At 38.4% G+C, this 18,974-nt stretch overlaps 1 protein-coding gene across 13 annotated transcripts in view; it reads left to right on the forward strand.

Annotated features, from left to right (window-relative positions):
* TNIK (TRAF2 and NCK interacting kinase) overlaps nucleotides 1–18,974 on the forward strand; it is a 298,380-nt gene that overhangs the window by 197,327 nt on the left and 82,079 nt on the right. For all 13 annotated transcript variants that reach the window (XR_015794405.1, XM_088132086.1, XM_025172923.2 and 10 more), the window contains 4 exons: nucleotides 409–487; nucleotides 9,468–9,643; nucleotides 12,959–13,025; nucleotides 16,674–16,878. Coding sequence is in view for 12 of the 13 variants with exons in the window: in XM_088132086.1 (XP_087988212.1) it covers nucleotides 409–487; nucleotides 9,468–9,643; nucleotides 12,959–13,025; nucleotides 16,674–16,878 (527 nt within the window). In the remaining variant the exon portion in view is untranslated. The remainder of the gene's footprint in view (nucleotides 1–408; nucleotides 488–9,467; nucleotides 9,644–12,958; nucleotides 13,026–16,673; nucleotides 16,879–18,974) is intronic.

Genomic DNA, 18,974 nt, shown 5'->3' on the forward strand with positions numbered 1-18,974 from the left:
CTGTCACAAGTTAGTCCTTTGGAAGGACCTCAAAGTCAGTCTTCATTTTCTTCCAGTGGCCTTCTAGACATCCTTCTGCTGCTTTATCATTCAGAGGTCCTCTGAAAAACAGGAGAACTACTGGAATGCACAGGTAGAGAGAGTTTGCACAGGGGCCATCAAAGGCCATCTTTCATTCCAAACAACAAATAAGCAGTGATTTGTCTCAGTCAAAGTATGCATCAGAGCCTCAGGGATAACCTCGCTTATCTTATGACTAACTGGGATCTGTGAACCTAGTCACTAAATTTATTTTCCTGTATCACATGAGAATCTGAGCCTAGCAGTGAGTATCTTTACTAGAATGTTCTTTTTCTTCCATTATACTTGACAATTGGTTTAATGTCTTCTTTTTGTGATTTTTTTCAGCCCTTTGTGACATGCATCCCATGAGAGCCTTGTTCCTCATTCCCCGAAACCCAGCCCCCAGGTTGAAGTCAAAGAAGTGGTGAGTGTATCTTTCATCTGCTCTCCCTAGGTGCACGCTGTAAGAAGCCATTATACCTTACTTCCTCTTATCTCAACTGCAAGGATGAAATGCTTCCTGTTCAAGTTGAGGACAATGTGAGTGCATCTACAAGAATTTAAAAATCTTGTGGGAGTAGAAGATTTTTCATATTGGCATTGCAAACCTTTGTCATAGATTGCTGAGCAGTGATAAGGCAAAGAGAGGATCCAAACTTGGAAAATGTGGTCCCAATCCACATCAGTTCTCTGCTTAGTGGCTGCCAGTTAGTAAAACCAACAACATCTTTTCATTACATATTTCGGCCTGGCTTGGGAGAATCCTGAGCATCTTCATGAGCTGTTTTGACTCTAAGGAAGAATAGGACTCTTAGAATCAGTCACACATTTACATGCATATATTAATTAGGGGTTACAAATCTGTCGAGATTCTGTTTGAATTTGTGATTCAATCTGAATTTGCAATTCAGATCAAATTGATTAGTTTCATTTCAAAGACTTGATTAGACAAAAATATCTTTGTACATGTGAAGTCCACTGAATCTTCAGACTGATTTGAAAGCACCTGATTCTGTGTGACACATCATATTACTTTGACAATTCAGTTCAAAGAGAGTAGTTTGATCAAATTATCTTATAGTGAAATATTCAAACCGAAGTTTTCCATGGTTCTAATTTTGAATCATGATGCAAATCTCCATGTTAGTCAAAAAGCAGATGATGTGATCAAACCACCCATTTTTTATGTGCATTGCACCTCTGACACACATGAAAAACAAGCAAAGGTTCTACTCCATCTTCATGGCTGCCATCGTGACCTTTTTTGCCACTTTGCAAACACCCTGCTTATTAACCTTCCACTTTTAATTTTCAAGCAACATTTAAAAATGTAGTTTGTTCAGAGCACTTTCGTGCCTATGGCTATAAAGTCCAAGGAGAAGCGGTCTTAAGTAGGTTTAGATTGTTTAGAGAATGTGGGAGTGTCTGGCTTGAGCTTGCTCCTAAACCCTTGGGATGGAGAAATTTGGAGGGAAAAAATGTAGTGTGCTGGCTGCAAACTCCTTGGCAGCTGAAGATTCAGAAGCTAAGTCAGGGAAATCCACGGATAAGTAGGGAAGAATTTGAAACTTTGGTGTTCTAAACTTAAAAAAGAAAAAATGAGCCTAGGAAGAAAATAGTTCTGTTTGATACTTGCCTCAACATCTTCCTGACACTTTCAGATAGTTTTAATTCACGTTAAGATGAATTATTTTTGGTCCAGGCAGCCCAACATCAAAATGTTTTTTGTTTTGGAATTGTTTGCAGGGGCCCTCTTTTCACTCTTTGCTGCATGTCAATTTGTAGTTAGTTATGCCAAGCAGTTGTGAAGTGTTACGGCTGTTTTTCTGTAGTAGGCTTTAAAGGCTTGTGGGTATGAGAGTGTGTGTGCATTTGGTAAACCAAGTCTGAGGTTCTGTCATACTATAGATCATCAGGATATGAGTAAAATAAAAGCTGAATTGGTTGGTAGTATCAGCCTAGTGGGCAGTGATGTCCACAGGATCCAGCACTTGCATAAAAATGACAAAAGCCATCTAGTGTCACTGCAATGCAAGCTCTACCTCTTTTGTACGTACGTGGAATATCGTAATGCCTATACAAAATGGACAGAGCTTATGCTGAATTGCCATGAAACGGTTTCGTCTCACACACACATGCACACACATACCCCAGTGCATCTATTAAAGGGAAATTCTTTGGCCATTGCAGAGGCCTTCTGTTAATAATATAAGAATAGATTAGGTAGATCAAGCCAAGTCCACATTTTGTTTCTCACAGTGGCCGATCAGATGCCTCTGTGATGATTATAACTAGACATGAAAGCGGGTGTCTCTCCTGCTGTTGTTCCTCTGCAACTGGCATGCTGGCTCCAAACCAGAGGTAATATTAAGTCTCTAAGACTAAGTCCCTTGATACTCAACCTTGCTGAATTTATCCAGTCTTCTTTTAAAGTCTTTCATGTTAATAGTTGTCATCAAGTCTTGCAATAATCAATTCTACAATTTATGTGCTGTATGAAAAAGTACTTTCTTTTGTTTGCTCTAAATTTCCTTCCAATCATCTCCATTGGCTGACCCTTGAGGATAAAGTTTTAACAGGAGAACGTTTTCTGTTGCTAGGCAAGATATAACTCCACGGAGAAGCCTCTGAAGTTCACCTTTCATACCAAAAGCTAATAGTGTTTCATAAGATATTGAGGCAGGTAAGAGAAGAAGGTCAAGAGCAGAATGAACATATAGATAGTCCATATCTATAAATTCTAGTAACTTCTTGATAACTCAAGGTCCAACACCTGGACATTCCCTTGTGGGTGGGTGGCACAACAATACCTCAGTTTGTGGAGTTCTTGGTGCTCTCTGAACTTGGTTGTTTGCTTGCAGATGTTTCATTACCTGACTAGGTAACATTATCAGTGCTAGTGAGTGTGGGGTTTGCTCCCTGTTTATATACAGTAGTTTGCCCTGCCAGTGTTGCTGGGGATGTGGTTTTCTTTCCTTGGAGAGACAGGAGAAACACTCACTCCACACTCACTAGCGCTGATGATGTTACTCAGTCAGGTAATAAAATGTCTGCAAGCAAACGACCCAGCTCAGAGAGCACTAAGGACTCCACAGTTCAACCCTGAGCTACATATATTCTCTTCTATTGAATACCTCAGTTTTGCTGAAAATATTTCATGCTATTTTTAGCAAGAAAAAAGGATGTATGTGTTTTGACATTACTTTTCCAAAAAGGATTGGATACTTAGGAAAGGTACTTATGACTTACCACTCTGAAATAGTGATGAATATGATACAGTAGTGATAGAAGGCATGCTGCAACCACCTTATGTAACTCTTGCTGCTCTTCCTAGTAGCAAAAGAGAGAAGAGAAGGGAGATAATCCAGCTATGCAAAGTAGTCAGCAGAAGCTGGACAGCTGGGTATGTCAGATAAACACAGCTGTGTATCTTCTTCAACAATCCATCTCTCCTACTTTGCCAGTAGGTCAGGAATGTTATTGTTTACTGTAAGCTGCTCACACAGAGACATGTATATTAGATGGGCAACTATATAAATCAAATAAATAAACAAACAAACTTGTCCAAGAAAAAGACAAGTAGGAGGACCAAATTGGGAGCAAAGTGAAAGGGGAAATTAAAATCCATGCAGAGTCTTGGTACAAAAGGAGCGGCCTGTTTATTAATTCTGTTGTTCTTCTGGAAATGCTAATATAAGCAGGTTTTGTGGTTAGCAGAAAGTTCTTTTTAACTTCTTGCTGCTTTCCTTCACTTTCTCTTCCTGGGCAAGCCCATGGTGAATTTGACTTGTGGAAAATCTCTATCCCAATTTTCTTTTACATTTTTTCCTATTTTCTCTAACAAAGTTCCCCTGACATTTGCTGCCAACCTGTACTGCTGAAAAGTTGACTTCTCGAATCTGGTAATCAAGGAATTGGATACGGTGCACTTATTTCACTCAGTGTATCACAAGTCCCCCCTTTTTATAATTTTAAAAGATACGTGTGTCCTATAAAGTAGAAACGTGCTGTAACTGTAAGATAAAAATGCAAAATTATTTGGCTAACATTGAATATATCCTGGCTTACGACTACAATTACCAAAATTCCAAGTCAGACTGGTCAGTTGCATTTCTGGGAGCTATAAATCCCAGTCCATCAGGAAGGCATCCGATTGGTGCAGGAATTGAAATGCACTTTATTTTCATGCAAGCATGTATGCATGCACGTGCTCACGCACGCGCATGGTCCCTCTTCCTCTCCCTCTCTGCTGTCTCAGCCATTTTGATAGTTAATGCTGGCTCTGTCTCAACTGTGTTTTGCAAGTAATCAGTCGGGAATACTGTTGCAGCAGTGCCTGGCCTTCATTGAGGAGGGATCCTATGGTGGTTGGAAACTAGTAAACAACCTCCTTCACAGAACAGGGGTTTGGTTTGATGGCCTGTGAAAGCAGCATGGGACATGGTGCACATTTATAGCTGCAGCCCCTCACAAAGTTCCTTGCAATTAATAAATTTTTACAACACCCCTTCTCAAACACAAATGCACTTACCACGAGAAGACCTTTTGCTAGAAGTAAATGTCTTATTAAAGCATTCTTACTCCAAGATCTGGCTAGCACCCTCTATTAATGTTGTTGTTATTTACCTACATAACCTTGTAATTATGCTTAGAGGAAAAATCTGCTCTAGAGTGGTACAGTAAGTCTTGTGGATAAGCAGCATTCTTTGCTAACTTAATGGCTTAAAGGACCAGACTCTCTTTCCTTTTTTTTTAATAATGATTTTTATTGAAGTTTAAAAATGCAGAGAGAAAAAACTAATACAAACGAAGAAAAATTTAAAAAGAAAAACAGAAAGAATAAAAAGTGCAAAGGGAAAAGGGGGAAAGGAAAAAGGTAGGTAGGTAGAGATAAGATAGATAGATAGATAGATAGATAGATAGATAGATAGATAGATAGATAGATAGATAGATAGATAGATCTGTGTGTGTGTGTGTGTGTGTGTGAAAAAAGAATATATAAGGAAATGACTTCCTCCTTCATCAAGACAAGTACAATTTCAATAACTTACTGCCTTCTCTAACATTTCAATCAAAGATCTCTTAATCCTGTAACTTATCTTTTATCTATTAGTAAATAATAAAACCTCATCATTCAATCTTAATCAGCAAAAGTCCACTAAGAGTTAGCAGAAATAACTATATAACATTAAACAAGTAAATCAATTTTATTTCATTACCTTTACTTAACATAGTAACTTATCATTTTCTCTAAAAATACAACAAAATCTCTTCTTCCCATATTTTATTTTATATCTATGATTTTTATGATATAAAAACCTATGACAGCTTGTTTTTCAAACTTAATAAAAAAAAATCCATTAAGAGCTACCAGAAAATCTTAATCTTTAAACCCTTCAAATAATATCCCACAAATTAATTTCTTATCATTTTCTCTTCATCTCCTCTCAGAAATTCCTTTGCAAATTTAACACTTTCTTTCAATTTTAACATCATAACCTATCACTTTCTCTAATCATATAATCTTTTCTCCCCATATCTTATCTAATAGCAAACCTTTAAGGCCTCATCATTTAGTCCTGGTGAAGAAAAATCTATTAAAAACTACTAGAAGAAAAAACATCATATATTCTAACCTTGGTCGAACAAACTTTATAATCCTTGTTTTTGGTTTTAAAAGCCTTGATGTTTATTCCTTTTAAGTAATGTCCCAAAAGCTGATTTCTTTTCATTCTCTATCTTTTCTCAGAAACTCCTTCATAATTGTAATACATCTCTTTTGTAAGTCTAAAATAAGAGATTTGTCCAAATCACTCTTTTGCATTGAAATCCACACATCCAAGTCACTCTTCTGATTTATTATTTGTATGTCCCTTTTAGCTATTAAAACATCAGCTGGTTTCATTTGTAAATCCTTGTGTAGCATCCTTGTCAATTTCATTCTTGTATTCTATCATTTTTAAATCCATATCCAAAAATTCTTTAAAAATCAGACAATGTGATTTTCTGGATTTTTTCCCCCATTTTGTCTCTCATAGTTGAGGTATACCTATGATGAAAATTACAGGCCTCTCTCATCTTTTTAAGTGGGAGAACTTGCACAATTGGTGGCTGACTAAATACTTTTTCGCCCCACTGTATATTGAGCAGGTCAAACATAGCATGAATAATTAAATGTCCCTACAGAGGATCTAAATTTCATGACCTATGTCCATTGCTGTTAGTTGGATATTTGTAAAACCAAAACTCATACCATGTGTTTAAAATTAAAACAAAAAACAAAAACCCAAGAGTGGGCTCAATTTGTATGATTTTTTTGAGCTCTGTGAACCTGAATCTGACTCTCAGTTTACATAGGATTGAGTAAGCATGCCCCAATTTTGCAAGGTAAATCTACCAGCATCTTCTTCTCCAGAGTACAGCTGAGACAAAAACATGTTTGCAAGCAATCCAGTTCAAGTGCCTACAAATCTAGCTTTGTGCTTGACACAGACAGTGTAATTGTGGGATGAGTCTTGAGTCTCCTTCACACAGTCCCTACAAGGAGAGTGGGGAAAGGATTTGATCTTTGGCCCTGATCCTGTACTCCACCCTGTTACAAAAAGGAAAACTCAACAGTGGTAAAGGTATTATAGGGCAAGTGGTAGAGCAGTTGATTTCCATGCAGAAAGTCCCACATTTAGCCCTGACATCTTCAGGGAGGACTATAAAAGCTATTGGGAAAAAAAGAGTCACAGCCAACCAGCATAGATAATACTGAGTTACATGAACTAATCATCTGTGTTAGTGTTTTAGACTAACAAAATCCAGCTATTGGCTAACAAAAGAACTGGATAATTCCAGTAAAACTCATATTACGGATTATTTCAGAACACTAGCAATTAGCGGTATGCAAAATTTGAACCATTTCTAGAAACGTAATGTAGTTATTGAGGTAGCTTCTACTACTGTTTAACATTATCTTAAATTGTGATGTGCAATAGAAAACAGACAGGTGTTCTTTACGGATCTTCTGCATATTTACTTCCTGTTTGGAGGTAGTGTTATAGATTATCTGGCACTGTCAAGTTTATCCAATATTTTATAGTAGATGAAAAGCTGGAAAGTGAACAAAGCCACAATTTATAGATTTTTACAACTGAATTTTTGCAAGGGTCTTGGAGTGAAGCCAAACCTAAATCTAATATATTGTTTGTAGTTTGAAGTGGAATTCATCATTAGAAAATACAGTGGCAAAGTATTACACTTGCCTACCTTTCCAGTTCATTCAAAGTTTCCTTTGAAGCAGTCACATTTTACCAAAGATATTGTTGACCTGTTTTTGTATTTACACATGTTCATACATGCATCCAAACAGGGCAGTCAGTGTCCATTTGGTTTCCATTGTAAATACATAGATATGTTTAAGTTTCCTATATCAGTAGCAGCTGAATTTGTTAATTGTTTCTGTCACTGGCATTGTGTCTCTGATGGTCCATTTATACATAAAAATAGACAGTTGTAAGTGCCATTATCTAACCTTTGTGTAGGAACCAGCCCATTGATTCAAATCTTTCTGCACTCATTTTTCTTCCTGAGCGTCAGTAAATGGATCTTTTATGTAAGGGAGTAGATCTGTTCACATTGTTTATTTCATCTGCTACTGCATATATTTATTTCTTTATCCAAATTAGTATACTGAGAAAAACAACTATTGGAAGATATAACTTACTATCTTGTGCTATGATAAAATTGTGCCTCTACCTACTGGCTTTCAACACTAATTTGTACTAATTGTCTTATTTGCCAAGTTTGACGAATCTGTGTTTAGTCATTTCTGTTTCATAACAGAATAAAATCAGGTTCCAATTTTTAAGAAGAATAACTTTAGTTGGGTATAATTCACATATTTTGAAGAAAAAAGGAAGGTAGAGCCACAAATTCCAGAAGAAAATAATGCTGTTCACAACACCTGGCAATTTGTATATGGAACGCAATTTATCATGATGGTTATATGTAGTTTCCAAATCCAGAGAAAAGTACTGAGTACCAGTTGCTGAGGGGTGGGATGAATGGGACTTAAGTAGAAGACTTAATATGTCACTTTCAAAGAGGTTATATACAATTATAGTACATAAATTAATCATTTATCTCTTTTTTATTCATAAAATTATAGAGTTGAAAGGGATCTCAACATAGGTTCTAAGGCCCTGTGTTTCCATTGTGGTCCTCATTGCTGAACCAGTAATCTGCTCTTTTTAGAGTGGTATGTTTGGGTCAATGAGAACATGAAAAGTCTATCACATCTGCCCCAATTCACATATAACAAAGGAAGGTGTCTTGTTTCAATGAGAAAAAGAATGTCAGGGAGGTGGGGCACTTGCAGAAAGTGACATCATTTTATAGATTCACCTTGACTCTGATGGCCAGAGTGCTCTGCTTCAGGGTAGTACCTGGGTCTGAAGAAGTGAGCTGCTCCATCTTAACTCCTGTAATCAAGGCATTTTCAGGGCATTTGGTAGGTTGCAAACCCCCACAACAACCCTGTGAGGGCTGAGAGAGTGACTGGCCCAAAGTCACCCAGCTGGATGCCACTCTCTCTCAGCCCAACTCACCTCACAGGATTGTTGTTGTGGGGAAAATAGGAGGAGGAAGGAATATTAGTATGTTTGCTGCCTTGAGTTATTTATAAACATAATGAAAAAAAAGTAGCCTCAAAAGGCACTTCAGGCTAGTGAATCATTTTCTTTCCACAGCTTATCTTTTCTATAGCTGGCTACTGGAGGCATTTTGTGTTCCTGACTGGAACAAGAAATCATGGGAATGGAGAAATGGGTGTAATGTTACAGTGAAGGGTCCTGAGGCACATGAGGGCAGAAAGAGAGAAGATTGTCTTTCTTTTAAAGAAGCTTGTTAGGTTGTATGATAGGAAGAGGAGGAAAAGGAACACAAGAAAGAGGTAAATTTGACTTATTATGTATAAACTAGATATGACCTTCAGAGACCAGTTACGCTTAAAATCCAAGCCAGTTATGAATTCTTTGCTCATTTAGCCTTCCTAGTCCCTTCCTTTTCCTTATACTGGAGTTACAGCATGATCCTTTATATAATTACAGAAACCTACTGAACCTGATGAATCTTCCTCACAGCAGTAAGAAAAGCACAAAGAGTTAAGAAATGAAATCATTTACCCAAGGTTCTTCAGCAGGATTTCCAAAAATGTCTGAGACCCACATAGTTCCCAGCTAATTTTATAAAAGGTTGGGGGGAAGTTCCCCAAACTGCTGACCTAACATACTCACAGAATAGGTGGTCTTCTCATAGTGACTATCCTTTTAACTTTCTCTAGGGCTGGCAAAACCCTGCTCATAAATATTAACCTAACCCTTTTCTGTGTATCTATCTCTGATTATCTGATTTGATAGGTCAAAAAAATTCCAGTCCTTCATTGAAAGCTGCCTGGTAAAAAATCACGGTCAGAGGCCAACCACTGAACAGCTGATGAAGCACCCATTTATTCGAGACCAGCCAAATGAAAGGCAGGTTCGCATCCAGCTCAAAGACCACATTGATAGGACTAAGAAAAAACGAGGAGAGAAAGGTAAGTTAAAAAATTGTTCTAAATACCAGCAGTGAAAAATTCTATTGGTCCATGGTTGTTGTTGTTGTTCAGTCATTAAGTCGTGTCCGACTCTTTGTGACCCCATGAACCATATTGCGCCAGGCCTTCCTGTCCTTCACTGCCTCCCTGAGTTTGCTCAGTTTCATGCTCATTGCTTCAGTGATGCTATCTAACCATCTCATCCTCTGCCGTCCTCTTCTCCTTTTGCCTTCAATCTTTCCCAGCATCAGGGTCTTTTCCAAAGACTCGTCTCTTCACATTAGGTGACCAAAGTATCTGAGCTTGAGCTTCATTATCGATCCTTCCAATGAGCAATCAGGGTTGATTTCCTTTAAGATTGACTGGTTTGACCTCCTAGCAGTCCAGGGGACTCTTAAGAGTCTTCTCCAGCACCACAGTTCAAAGGCATCAATTCTTCGGCGCTCAGCCTTCTTTATGGTCCAGCTCTCACAGCCATACATTACTACTGGAGGTCCATGGTTATAGAACATAAAAGTTCTCGCACTGTGGTAAACAACCATATTTTCACATTTCTCTGTGGGAGAAGAGAAACAAAGCAATGAAAAAATAAAACATCTGCCCAGCATTCTGGATGCTCAGTAACCCCATGTATCCCTCACTTTTTTTAGGAGCTAGAACATCTGACTCTTAACCAATTTTAAAGTGGGGTGAAAATAGGAGAAGGGAGTGCTGTGTATGACATGAACTTATGGAGAAAAGATGGGATATAAATCTCACAAATCAATAAATAAAATGGTCTCAATGGTTAGGGATTAGATATGTTTTGATTTGCTTGCATTTAAATTCAAAAAGCAGTAAGACATATGCTTAACATTGATTGAACTCTTCATTTTTAGCATAGATGGATAACTTTTCATTTCATCTCCTGTTTTGTTAAGTTGTATGGAATAGTTTAGAGAAATGATAAATCACCTTTTTATTATACTGCCATAGGGTATATGTAAGAGTTCATAGAATTTGATTGGGACAATGCAAAAAGCATTCCAGAGGGGTTTTTTCCCCTCGTTTGTTCAAACTATTGATGAAACACAGTAAAAGCAGCTTCATTTCTTTAGCCTCAAGCTTTGCAAATATAATTTATAGCCACCTAATTGCTCTGTATACCATTGCAAAAATTTTATCCCTCCCTTCAGATAAGACAGTGTTTCAAAAGTACAAGATCATATTTTTCTGCAGTCCAATTTTCAGCAGTAGTCAACTGACTGCTAGTTGGATAAGCAGAGGTTACCACAGGGCACCCAAGCAAGCAGCAAACAATACTCTAATCAAGGAACTACCAGAGGAGCAGAACAAAACCCCCACCAACACTGGCAGGGCATGCAAGTGTATATAAACAGAGAGCAAATCCCGTCCCATTCCAGCACTGAAGATGTTACCTAGATGGGTAATGAAACGTTTGCAGGAAAAGAATCAAGGTCAGAGAACCCCAAGGACTCCACTTACCTACTCTTCCAGATTTTATTGGCTTACAGGAGAGCCAGTTTGGTGTAGTGGTTAAGGCATCAGATGAGAAACTGGGAAACCATGAGTTCTAGTCCCACTTAGGCACAAAGCCAGCTGGGTGATCTTGGGCCAGTCCCTCTCTCTCAGCCCTAGGAAGGATGCAACAGCAAACCCCTTCTGAAAAACCTTGCTAAGAAAACTGTGTGGACATGTCCAGGTAGTCGCCAGGAGTCAACACTGACTGGAAAGTACAAAAAAAGGGCTTACAGGTATTAGTGGCAATGTTTTTCCCTCTCTTTTGTTAGGCTAACTGACAGCTGGCCTTGATCTAACACAGTGATCCTTTGGCAAATAAAACTTATTTTCTTCCATCATCTTCAGCCCTGTCATGTGTCCTTTTCAATGAGTAGATTAGCTCCAGCACCAGTGTACTTTACCTTTAGCACTCTTCCCCCATTTCTTGCCCTCAAACACTTTATGATTTTTGGACTATTCACAAATTAACAAGCTTTTGGACATGCAAGTGCTGCCTAATCCATTTTAGAATCACTATCCACCTTTTCTCTGGATTGAAATCATCAGACCATCTTCAACAGCCACTAGAGTTGCCTACTTCCTTTCCTTCCAATGTTAGTGTGGCATCCAGTACTGATATGGCCCAGTACGATCTGTCCACCTTCCTTTCCTATGAAAAGCAAATCTAAGAGTTTAAACTAAGGGTTAATCTCAGCTCCCATCAGCAAAGCAAGTAAAAACTATTTTGTTTGTGTGTTTGCATGGATGTATGAAAAGCCAGCAAGAAGCTATGTTTGACCGCAGGCTCATCACATAACTTATCATTTTAATGTTGTAATACTTTAAAGTTTTAAAAGAGTAGGATTGCTGTCATTTAAACAGATCCATAACATGACAGAAGTCTTCTCAATGAATGCATTTCTGGCTTACTAACTTTACTAACTGTAAAATACTTGCAATTAACACATTATAATCCCCATTCTTGTAAAAAGTAGTATGCAAGCGGGGGGGGGGGGAGGTCTTCCTTTTCCTTCTTCCTCTAGTATCTGACACAAATCATACCTCATTTGAATTATATCAAGCAGATGTTAGAGTGGTTTTAAACATCTTTTGTCATGAGAATGGAAGATTATATCCTAGGGATGAACAAATAGTTGGATAAATGTAAACTTATATTATTTGCCAACAGAGGTTTCTACATGTGAAAGGAGGAAATACAGAATGAAAATATATTAATCCTGAATGATATTCAGAGTGGCCAGAAATTTTAGCATAACAGTATAAAGATAGACAACAGCCTAGTCTTCTGTCAACCCAGTAGGTGTCTGTTTCACCTACTTCATCTATCAGTACAGCACATTTTCAGAGAAAAATATTTTGTAACCACAAAGCGAGATTATCCTATTTTCTGGGTCCTCAGTAGTACCATGTTGGCTTGGAAATTCTGGGAGCTCATGTCCATACAACAGGAAGGCACCTTCATTGGGGTAGGTAGGCTTAATGCAGCACAGTATACTGTTTGAAGAATTACTCTAGCGTGCACTTGCTCTGCCTCTCACTTGCTTTTTCTCTATTTCACTCATTCTTTCAGCTGGTTTGGTGAATTGTGGAGTCTTGGGGGTCTCTGAGCTCACCCCGAGCTACACATATTCTCTTCTATTGGTTTGGTGAATTTCATGGTGAGGACAAATCAGTCTGGAAATAATTTATAATGAAAAGAAAGTTTTATTTCTCTACCAGAGCCTCAGCAGTCTTTATTTATCAGAAAAATTAATGGTTTTCATAGAGTGTGTTGATCTTTGATTATATTCCTAGATGAGACAGAATATGAGTACAGTGGAAGCGAGGAGGAAGAAGAAGAAAATGACTCTGGAGAACCCAGGTAATGCACATTTGTTCGTGTCTGGCTATGCTCCCGTCTCTTGGGTGTCTGATAGAGTTGTGCTTAGCTGAAGACAGACAGAACATAAGTGTGTAGCAGAAAAATTCATTAGATGCAGTAATAGAGACATCCTTTGCTCTCCAAATTTGGAAATATTTCTCTCTAAAATTGGATTGCTCTTTTTGCCATACCCTTTCCTCTGATTTTCACCCTTCACTCCTTATACAAACCTTGTTGTAAGACAAGAAATAAAAAAGCTGGGAACCTTTCCTCATGTGGGTGATGCAGTCCTTACCAATAACATTCCCATGGTGGTGGAGGGAGGTAGAGTAAGGAAGAAATACTCTGATTGAATAAAAAGCCTTCTGTTTTGATCATGGTGGAAGTTTAGTGCTCAAAAGATACTTGGATTGAGGTCAAGAGATTTTAATATGTAGCCTTATACTGAACTTCAGCTCCATTATCCTCATTACAGAAGATCCCAGGGAATACTTGATCAGCCCAGCTATGATATGCAGGAAAACTAAGGGATGAAAGAACTCCTCCTCTAAGGTTGCATGTGAAAGTTTGCTTCAGGAAAAAGCTCTCTGCATATAGAAATATTGCCCAGAAGAGAGAAGGCTAGAGTGAACTGTGTGCTTCCTCATATGTGAAATCTATATATGTTGGAAACAAGCTTTTTGTTCAGTAGAATTCTGAGTCCAGAAAAAGCTTTTGTCACTTGATTCCATTGTATTTCTGCACTGGGCATCAAATAGTAACAAAGGCTGACACAATGAAATAAAACCTCAGCTGAGCTGTAATTACCAGCAGATATTTTGTGGTCTTACAATAGTATATTGTATGAAAATAAATGGGGAAATGCTAGTCTCTGTGGCCTCCTTAAAATATATGATTTAACTGTGATATGATATCAGTAAGACATTTGAGATGTCAGTTTTCAAAGGGTTTCACAAATTAATTTCCCACATTTGATGGATGTGTATTAAAAGAGGAGTTTTTGAATTCCTTATGGCAAAAGGGAAACTCCCCACCTTCACCCTCTGCTCCCAATTATTCCTGACTCGGCAGACTTACATTCATTCCTCTTCTTTCACTACTATCTGATGCTCCCTTTTGTTCCCTGTTTCTTCTCCCTTTTGTTCTTTTTTGTAGAATAGAAAGACCGATGCAATGTCTGAAAGATCTTTTGGGTGACATGTGTTTAGGGATATAATATTAAACAGGAACTATAGGGATTGCATTTGCTGTCCCATAATGAGGAGGGGGCATTTTCCATTCTACTTTCATTAAGGTGAATTTGCCATGTTGACTATAGATAGGCCTTTCCCAGTCTGGGCACTCTCCATGCTTATGGACCTCAATTCTCTGCCAGTCATCCCATATCTATTCTCTTATATGCGGATGATCCAGCCATTCTCTTTATATCAAAAGTTGGGCCGCATAAGTGTCTTGGAGTGTTATCAGCCTAGTGCAGTAGAGAATGCTTCAAAATAGATCACTCAAAAAGAGAAGTCTGGGTATTTTCAAGAAAATACTTTAGCCCCTCAGGTAGATGGATGATAAATGGAAGAACTATGGAGCAGATGAAATGTTTCAAATATTTAGATACCATATATACTTGCATATAAATCCATCTGTGGATAAGCCAACCCTTGAATTTTTAATCAAATACCATGAAAAATACACTACCTAAAGTTAAGCCAACCCTTGAAATTTTCATATATCTTAATTTTCACAATTGGGTTATCCGTGGGCGGTGCATTTTTCATAGCATTTTGGTTAAAAATTTTAGGGTCTGCTTATTCGCAGATGAGCTAACACAAAAGTATATACAGGATATACAGGTACTTTTAAAAAGCTGAGGGAAAAGCTTATTGTATATACTCGTGGATAAGTCCATCCGTGGATAAGCCAAACCCAATTTTTGGGGGGTATTATGGCACCTAAAATTCTTGGCTTATCTGTGGGTATATATGGTATTTATTTTTAATCTTTTGTCTGATGTGATGGAATGGAATTATGAAGGCCAAGCTCAGGGAGATAAACATTTTCTTAGCTCACCAGAACCACGCGGGAGGAACAAGAGGATGAGGCTGGCACCTCCCTGAGGAATTCACACTGTTTTGGCTGGAGGACTTTGGGAACTGGGGTTTTAGTCTGGGAAGATTCTTACTAGAGGTTGTAGCTAATAAACATAGCTGGACTGAATTGGCATTGTCTCTTGGAGTTCCTTGGGCTAGGCCTGACATCAATCAAAATGTTTATCTCCCTGAGCTTGGCCTTTATAATTCCATTCCATCACATCTGCTTAGGCAACCAAGTGAGGGAGCTATCTGTAATGTGCCAAAGAGTAATTTAGCAATTACTAAATTTGCAAGTTGGCATGGGAATGTCTCAGTGGCCATTAGGCTATTCAGGGCCAAAGTTCTGGATATGTTGCTGTATGGAATCAAAGTGAGTATCTGTAAGATCTCAGTCTTTGACTCTATACAATCTAAATTTCTAAAAGCAATAGCGTGCATCCCTTATCCACCCCATGAAGGCAAATTGATCAAGATCTGATATATTGTGGTCTGTCAATACCGCTTTACTTATCTTAGGCCTCAATAAAACCTTAGCAGAATTCAAGCAGAGGTGTTTGGGACTTAGATGTTCAGTTGGTTAGGGCCAAAATTTTCCATCTTTATTACAGTAGAATTCCCCTATCCTCCTGGCTATTTTTTTTAAAGTCATGTTTGTTCCACATATAGGAAGCTTTTTTCTCTGGCCCAAATCAGTGTGATACCCATCAGCGACAACTGGAAGATATTTCAACTTCCCATATGAAAATTGTATTTGTTTATGTTCAAATACAGGGATTGAATTTGTATCCCATCTTCTATTAAACTATCCACTTTATATGCAGTGTCAATTTGAATTCTTAACCCCAGTTTTAGAATTTTTAATCCCCCTCATGATATAAGGAAATCACAGTTTCCTTTAAGTGACCAATTTTTAGATGTATCAAGAGTGGTAGGAAATTTTTATCTATAGCCCCAACTTACAAGAATCAACTGGTGGCTTCCTTACAGTTTTCATCTTCCTTCCTTCCTTCCTCCCTCCCTTCCCTCCTCCCTCCTTCCCTCCCTCCTATTAATATAATTTATATACAGATTATACCAAAAGCCCATAGACAGTTTATTATATAAATTACATTTCATGTTCAAGTTGGTTGCTATTTTCTTCTAAACACTTCCTTACTCGTTTGACTCATGAACTCTGAACTTTCCTAAATATAGCAACATTTTCTTGAAAAAAAAATGAATTAATAAAATTAATAAAACATAATGTGATTGGCCTACAGGGCCTGACTTTTGGTATACCATGTATATGAATTTTTGACTGTTGTATATATTTTAATGTTTATTGTTTTGATCTTTGACTGTAAATAAATAAATAATCCCAAAATTGTCAAGAAAGCCCAACTTTGAATTTTGAGAGTTGAAGTGCACAGATCTGGAAAATGCCCAAGTTGGGGAAGCCTCAAGTAGATGTTCCAGTATGAGTAGTGTTGACTACCAGAAAAGCAGGAGGGATTCAAGAACCTTCATATATTGAATGCATATGTGTTGCTGGACTAATGCAAGTTTGTTTTCCCTGGTAAAGCTCCATCCTAAACCTGCCTGGAGAATCAACCTTAAGGCGGGATTTTTTGCGGCTTCAGCTTGCAAACAAGGAACGCTCAGAGGCCCTCCGTCGGCAGCAGCTGGAGCAGCAGCAGCGTGAAAATGAAGAGCACAAGAGGCAGCTCTTGGCAGAACGTCAAAAGAGGATTGAGGAACAGAAAGAGCAGAGGAGGAGACTGGAAGAGGTAATGGCTTTTATGCTTTGGACTGGTGAATATGTGTCAGTTTTCACAAGGGCCCCCTAGTCTATAGTCATTTTGCTTTAACAATCTTTATTCTGTGAAAACCACTGTGGCTGAGCTCAAATATCACACTGTGCCATCATGTGGATATGTGATGTGCAATGTTTGAGTTTCAGTTAGCACAAAGTGTAATCCCAGTCCCTCTGGTTTGCAAACCAAGGTTTATGTTTTAATGTTATCTATGAACTAGGACACTGTGGCTTGTTAAACAGTGTTTTAAACCAACCATGGTTTAATTAGGTATGAACCCAGTCAGCTGTATTCTGCTTGTGTTTTTGGATAATCTCTTTCCTGAAATGTTGCTTTCATTTAAGTCGGGATAATTTGACAAGACTGGATTAGCAAGGGAAGACCAGAGAGGAGCATAATTTGAGCTGGTCTATGTTCTCAGCAAATGGCAGCAGGGATGAAAGTATGCCATCAAAGAGAGTCCTTAATATTGAATGTGATATAATCAACTAATTTCAGGGAAATCAAGAAAACTAATGCTACTTGCCATTACTCTGGTCTGAATAAAAATTTTTTTTCCAGCTTTAGTTTTTTTAAAAAACAAGTTGAATTCACAGGTATGGTGGCCATTTTAGATCCCCCACAGTGCACTGCTTGCAGCTTTTATCAAGAATTTAAAATGATTGCTGGTTTCTGTTTATCAACTGGCTCTCTATAAATTTAGTGGAAAGACTGTTCGATATTATTTTGATCAGGGTTTAACAATTCTTTAACAATTTTAATGCTTAAAAATTGGGCTGAATTACTTTCTTTATATATAATGTTATAGTACTTTACCAGCCTATGCCAAATACCAACCCCATAGAACCAAAAATCACTGTTGATGACAATCAGTTGACAAATGTAAACAGCTTCAAATACTTAGGAAGCATCACCTTGAGCGGTGAGTCTTTGGACAAAGAAATTGACTCTAGGATCAGCAAGGCCAGCCAGGCACTGGGTGGCTGCATACTAGAGTGCTCAATCGACACAACTTCCGTATCTTCACAAAACTGAAAGTCTACAGAGCTGTGGTTATCCCTTCTCTCCTATTTGGATGTGAGTTCTGGACTCTGTACCAAAGACACATCAAACAACTGGAGAAATTTCGTATGCATGCTCTCCTCTCCATCCTCAGTATTCGTTGGGAAGACTGTGTCTCCAACCTGGTGGTCTTGGAATGCACAGAGTCCACCAGAATTGAGTCCCTGATTATCAGAGCCCAGATGCAGTGGGTGGGACACATCATCAGAATGGATGACCACCATATGCCTTGCCAGTTGCTCTGTAGTGTACTGGAGTCTGTGAAGAGACCTTGAGGTCGATCACACAAGCGCTACAAAGACACTGTGAAAGAAACCCTATGCCACTGTGACATCCAGCCAAGGGAACTAGAAGCTGCAGCTGCTGACAGAACCTGCTGGCCACCCCTGTGCTATGAAGCTGTGCTCCACCAGCTTTGAAGACAGGTGCCGCCAAAAACTGATAGAAAACCATGAGCAGTGTCACCAAATAACACCCACAGTTACTACAACAATGGGCTTCCAATGCCCCCGTTGTGCTAGACTCTGCACTTCCAGACTGGGACTTCAGAGCCACCTCTGTGTCCACAGATGAACTGCACAATAGCATGTCTTCTTTGAACCCAAAGGAATGCCATATTATAGACAGTCAAAATCCAAGACCCCTAAAACTAGACTCCTACCACATCTGCCATTTATATTTCCCACCCTGTATGTTGTTAGCACTGCACTGTGGGGAAGTTAAAATTATTATTGCTGTCCCCAACCAGCTACATGCGGCATGCGTTTTACTAGTATCTTGAATACAATCAAAATGATGATGATGATGAAATATAATAATGATAATAGTAGTAGTAGTGATGGTGGTGATAGTGGTGATGATGATCCTGATGATGATAAACCATTATGTTGGGCTTGTCCGTGTAAATTATCTTATTGGGATGGTGATGATGGCTATGATTATTAACAAGGGCCTCTTCTCTGTTCATTCCATTTATTATCCCAGTCCAGTTTTCAATTTTCCATCCC

This window comes from Python bivittatus, unplaced genomic scaffold (genome assembly GCF_059951505.1).
Source record: "Python bivittatus isolate LINGU-HERP-01145 unplaced genomic scaffold, Pbiv_v1 ctg000980_np1212, whole genome shotgun sequence".
NCBI lineage: Eukaryota > Metazoa > Chordata > Lepidosauria > Squamata > Pythonidae > Python > Python bivittatus.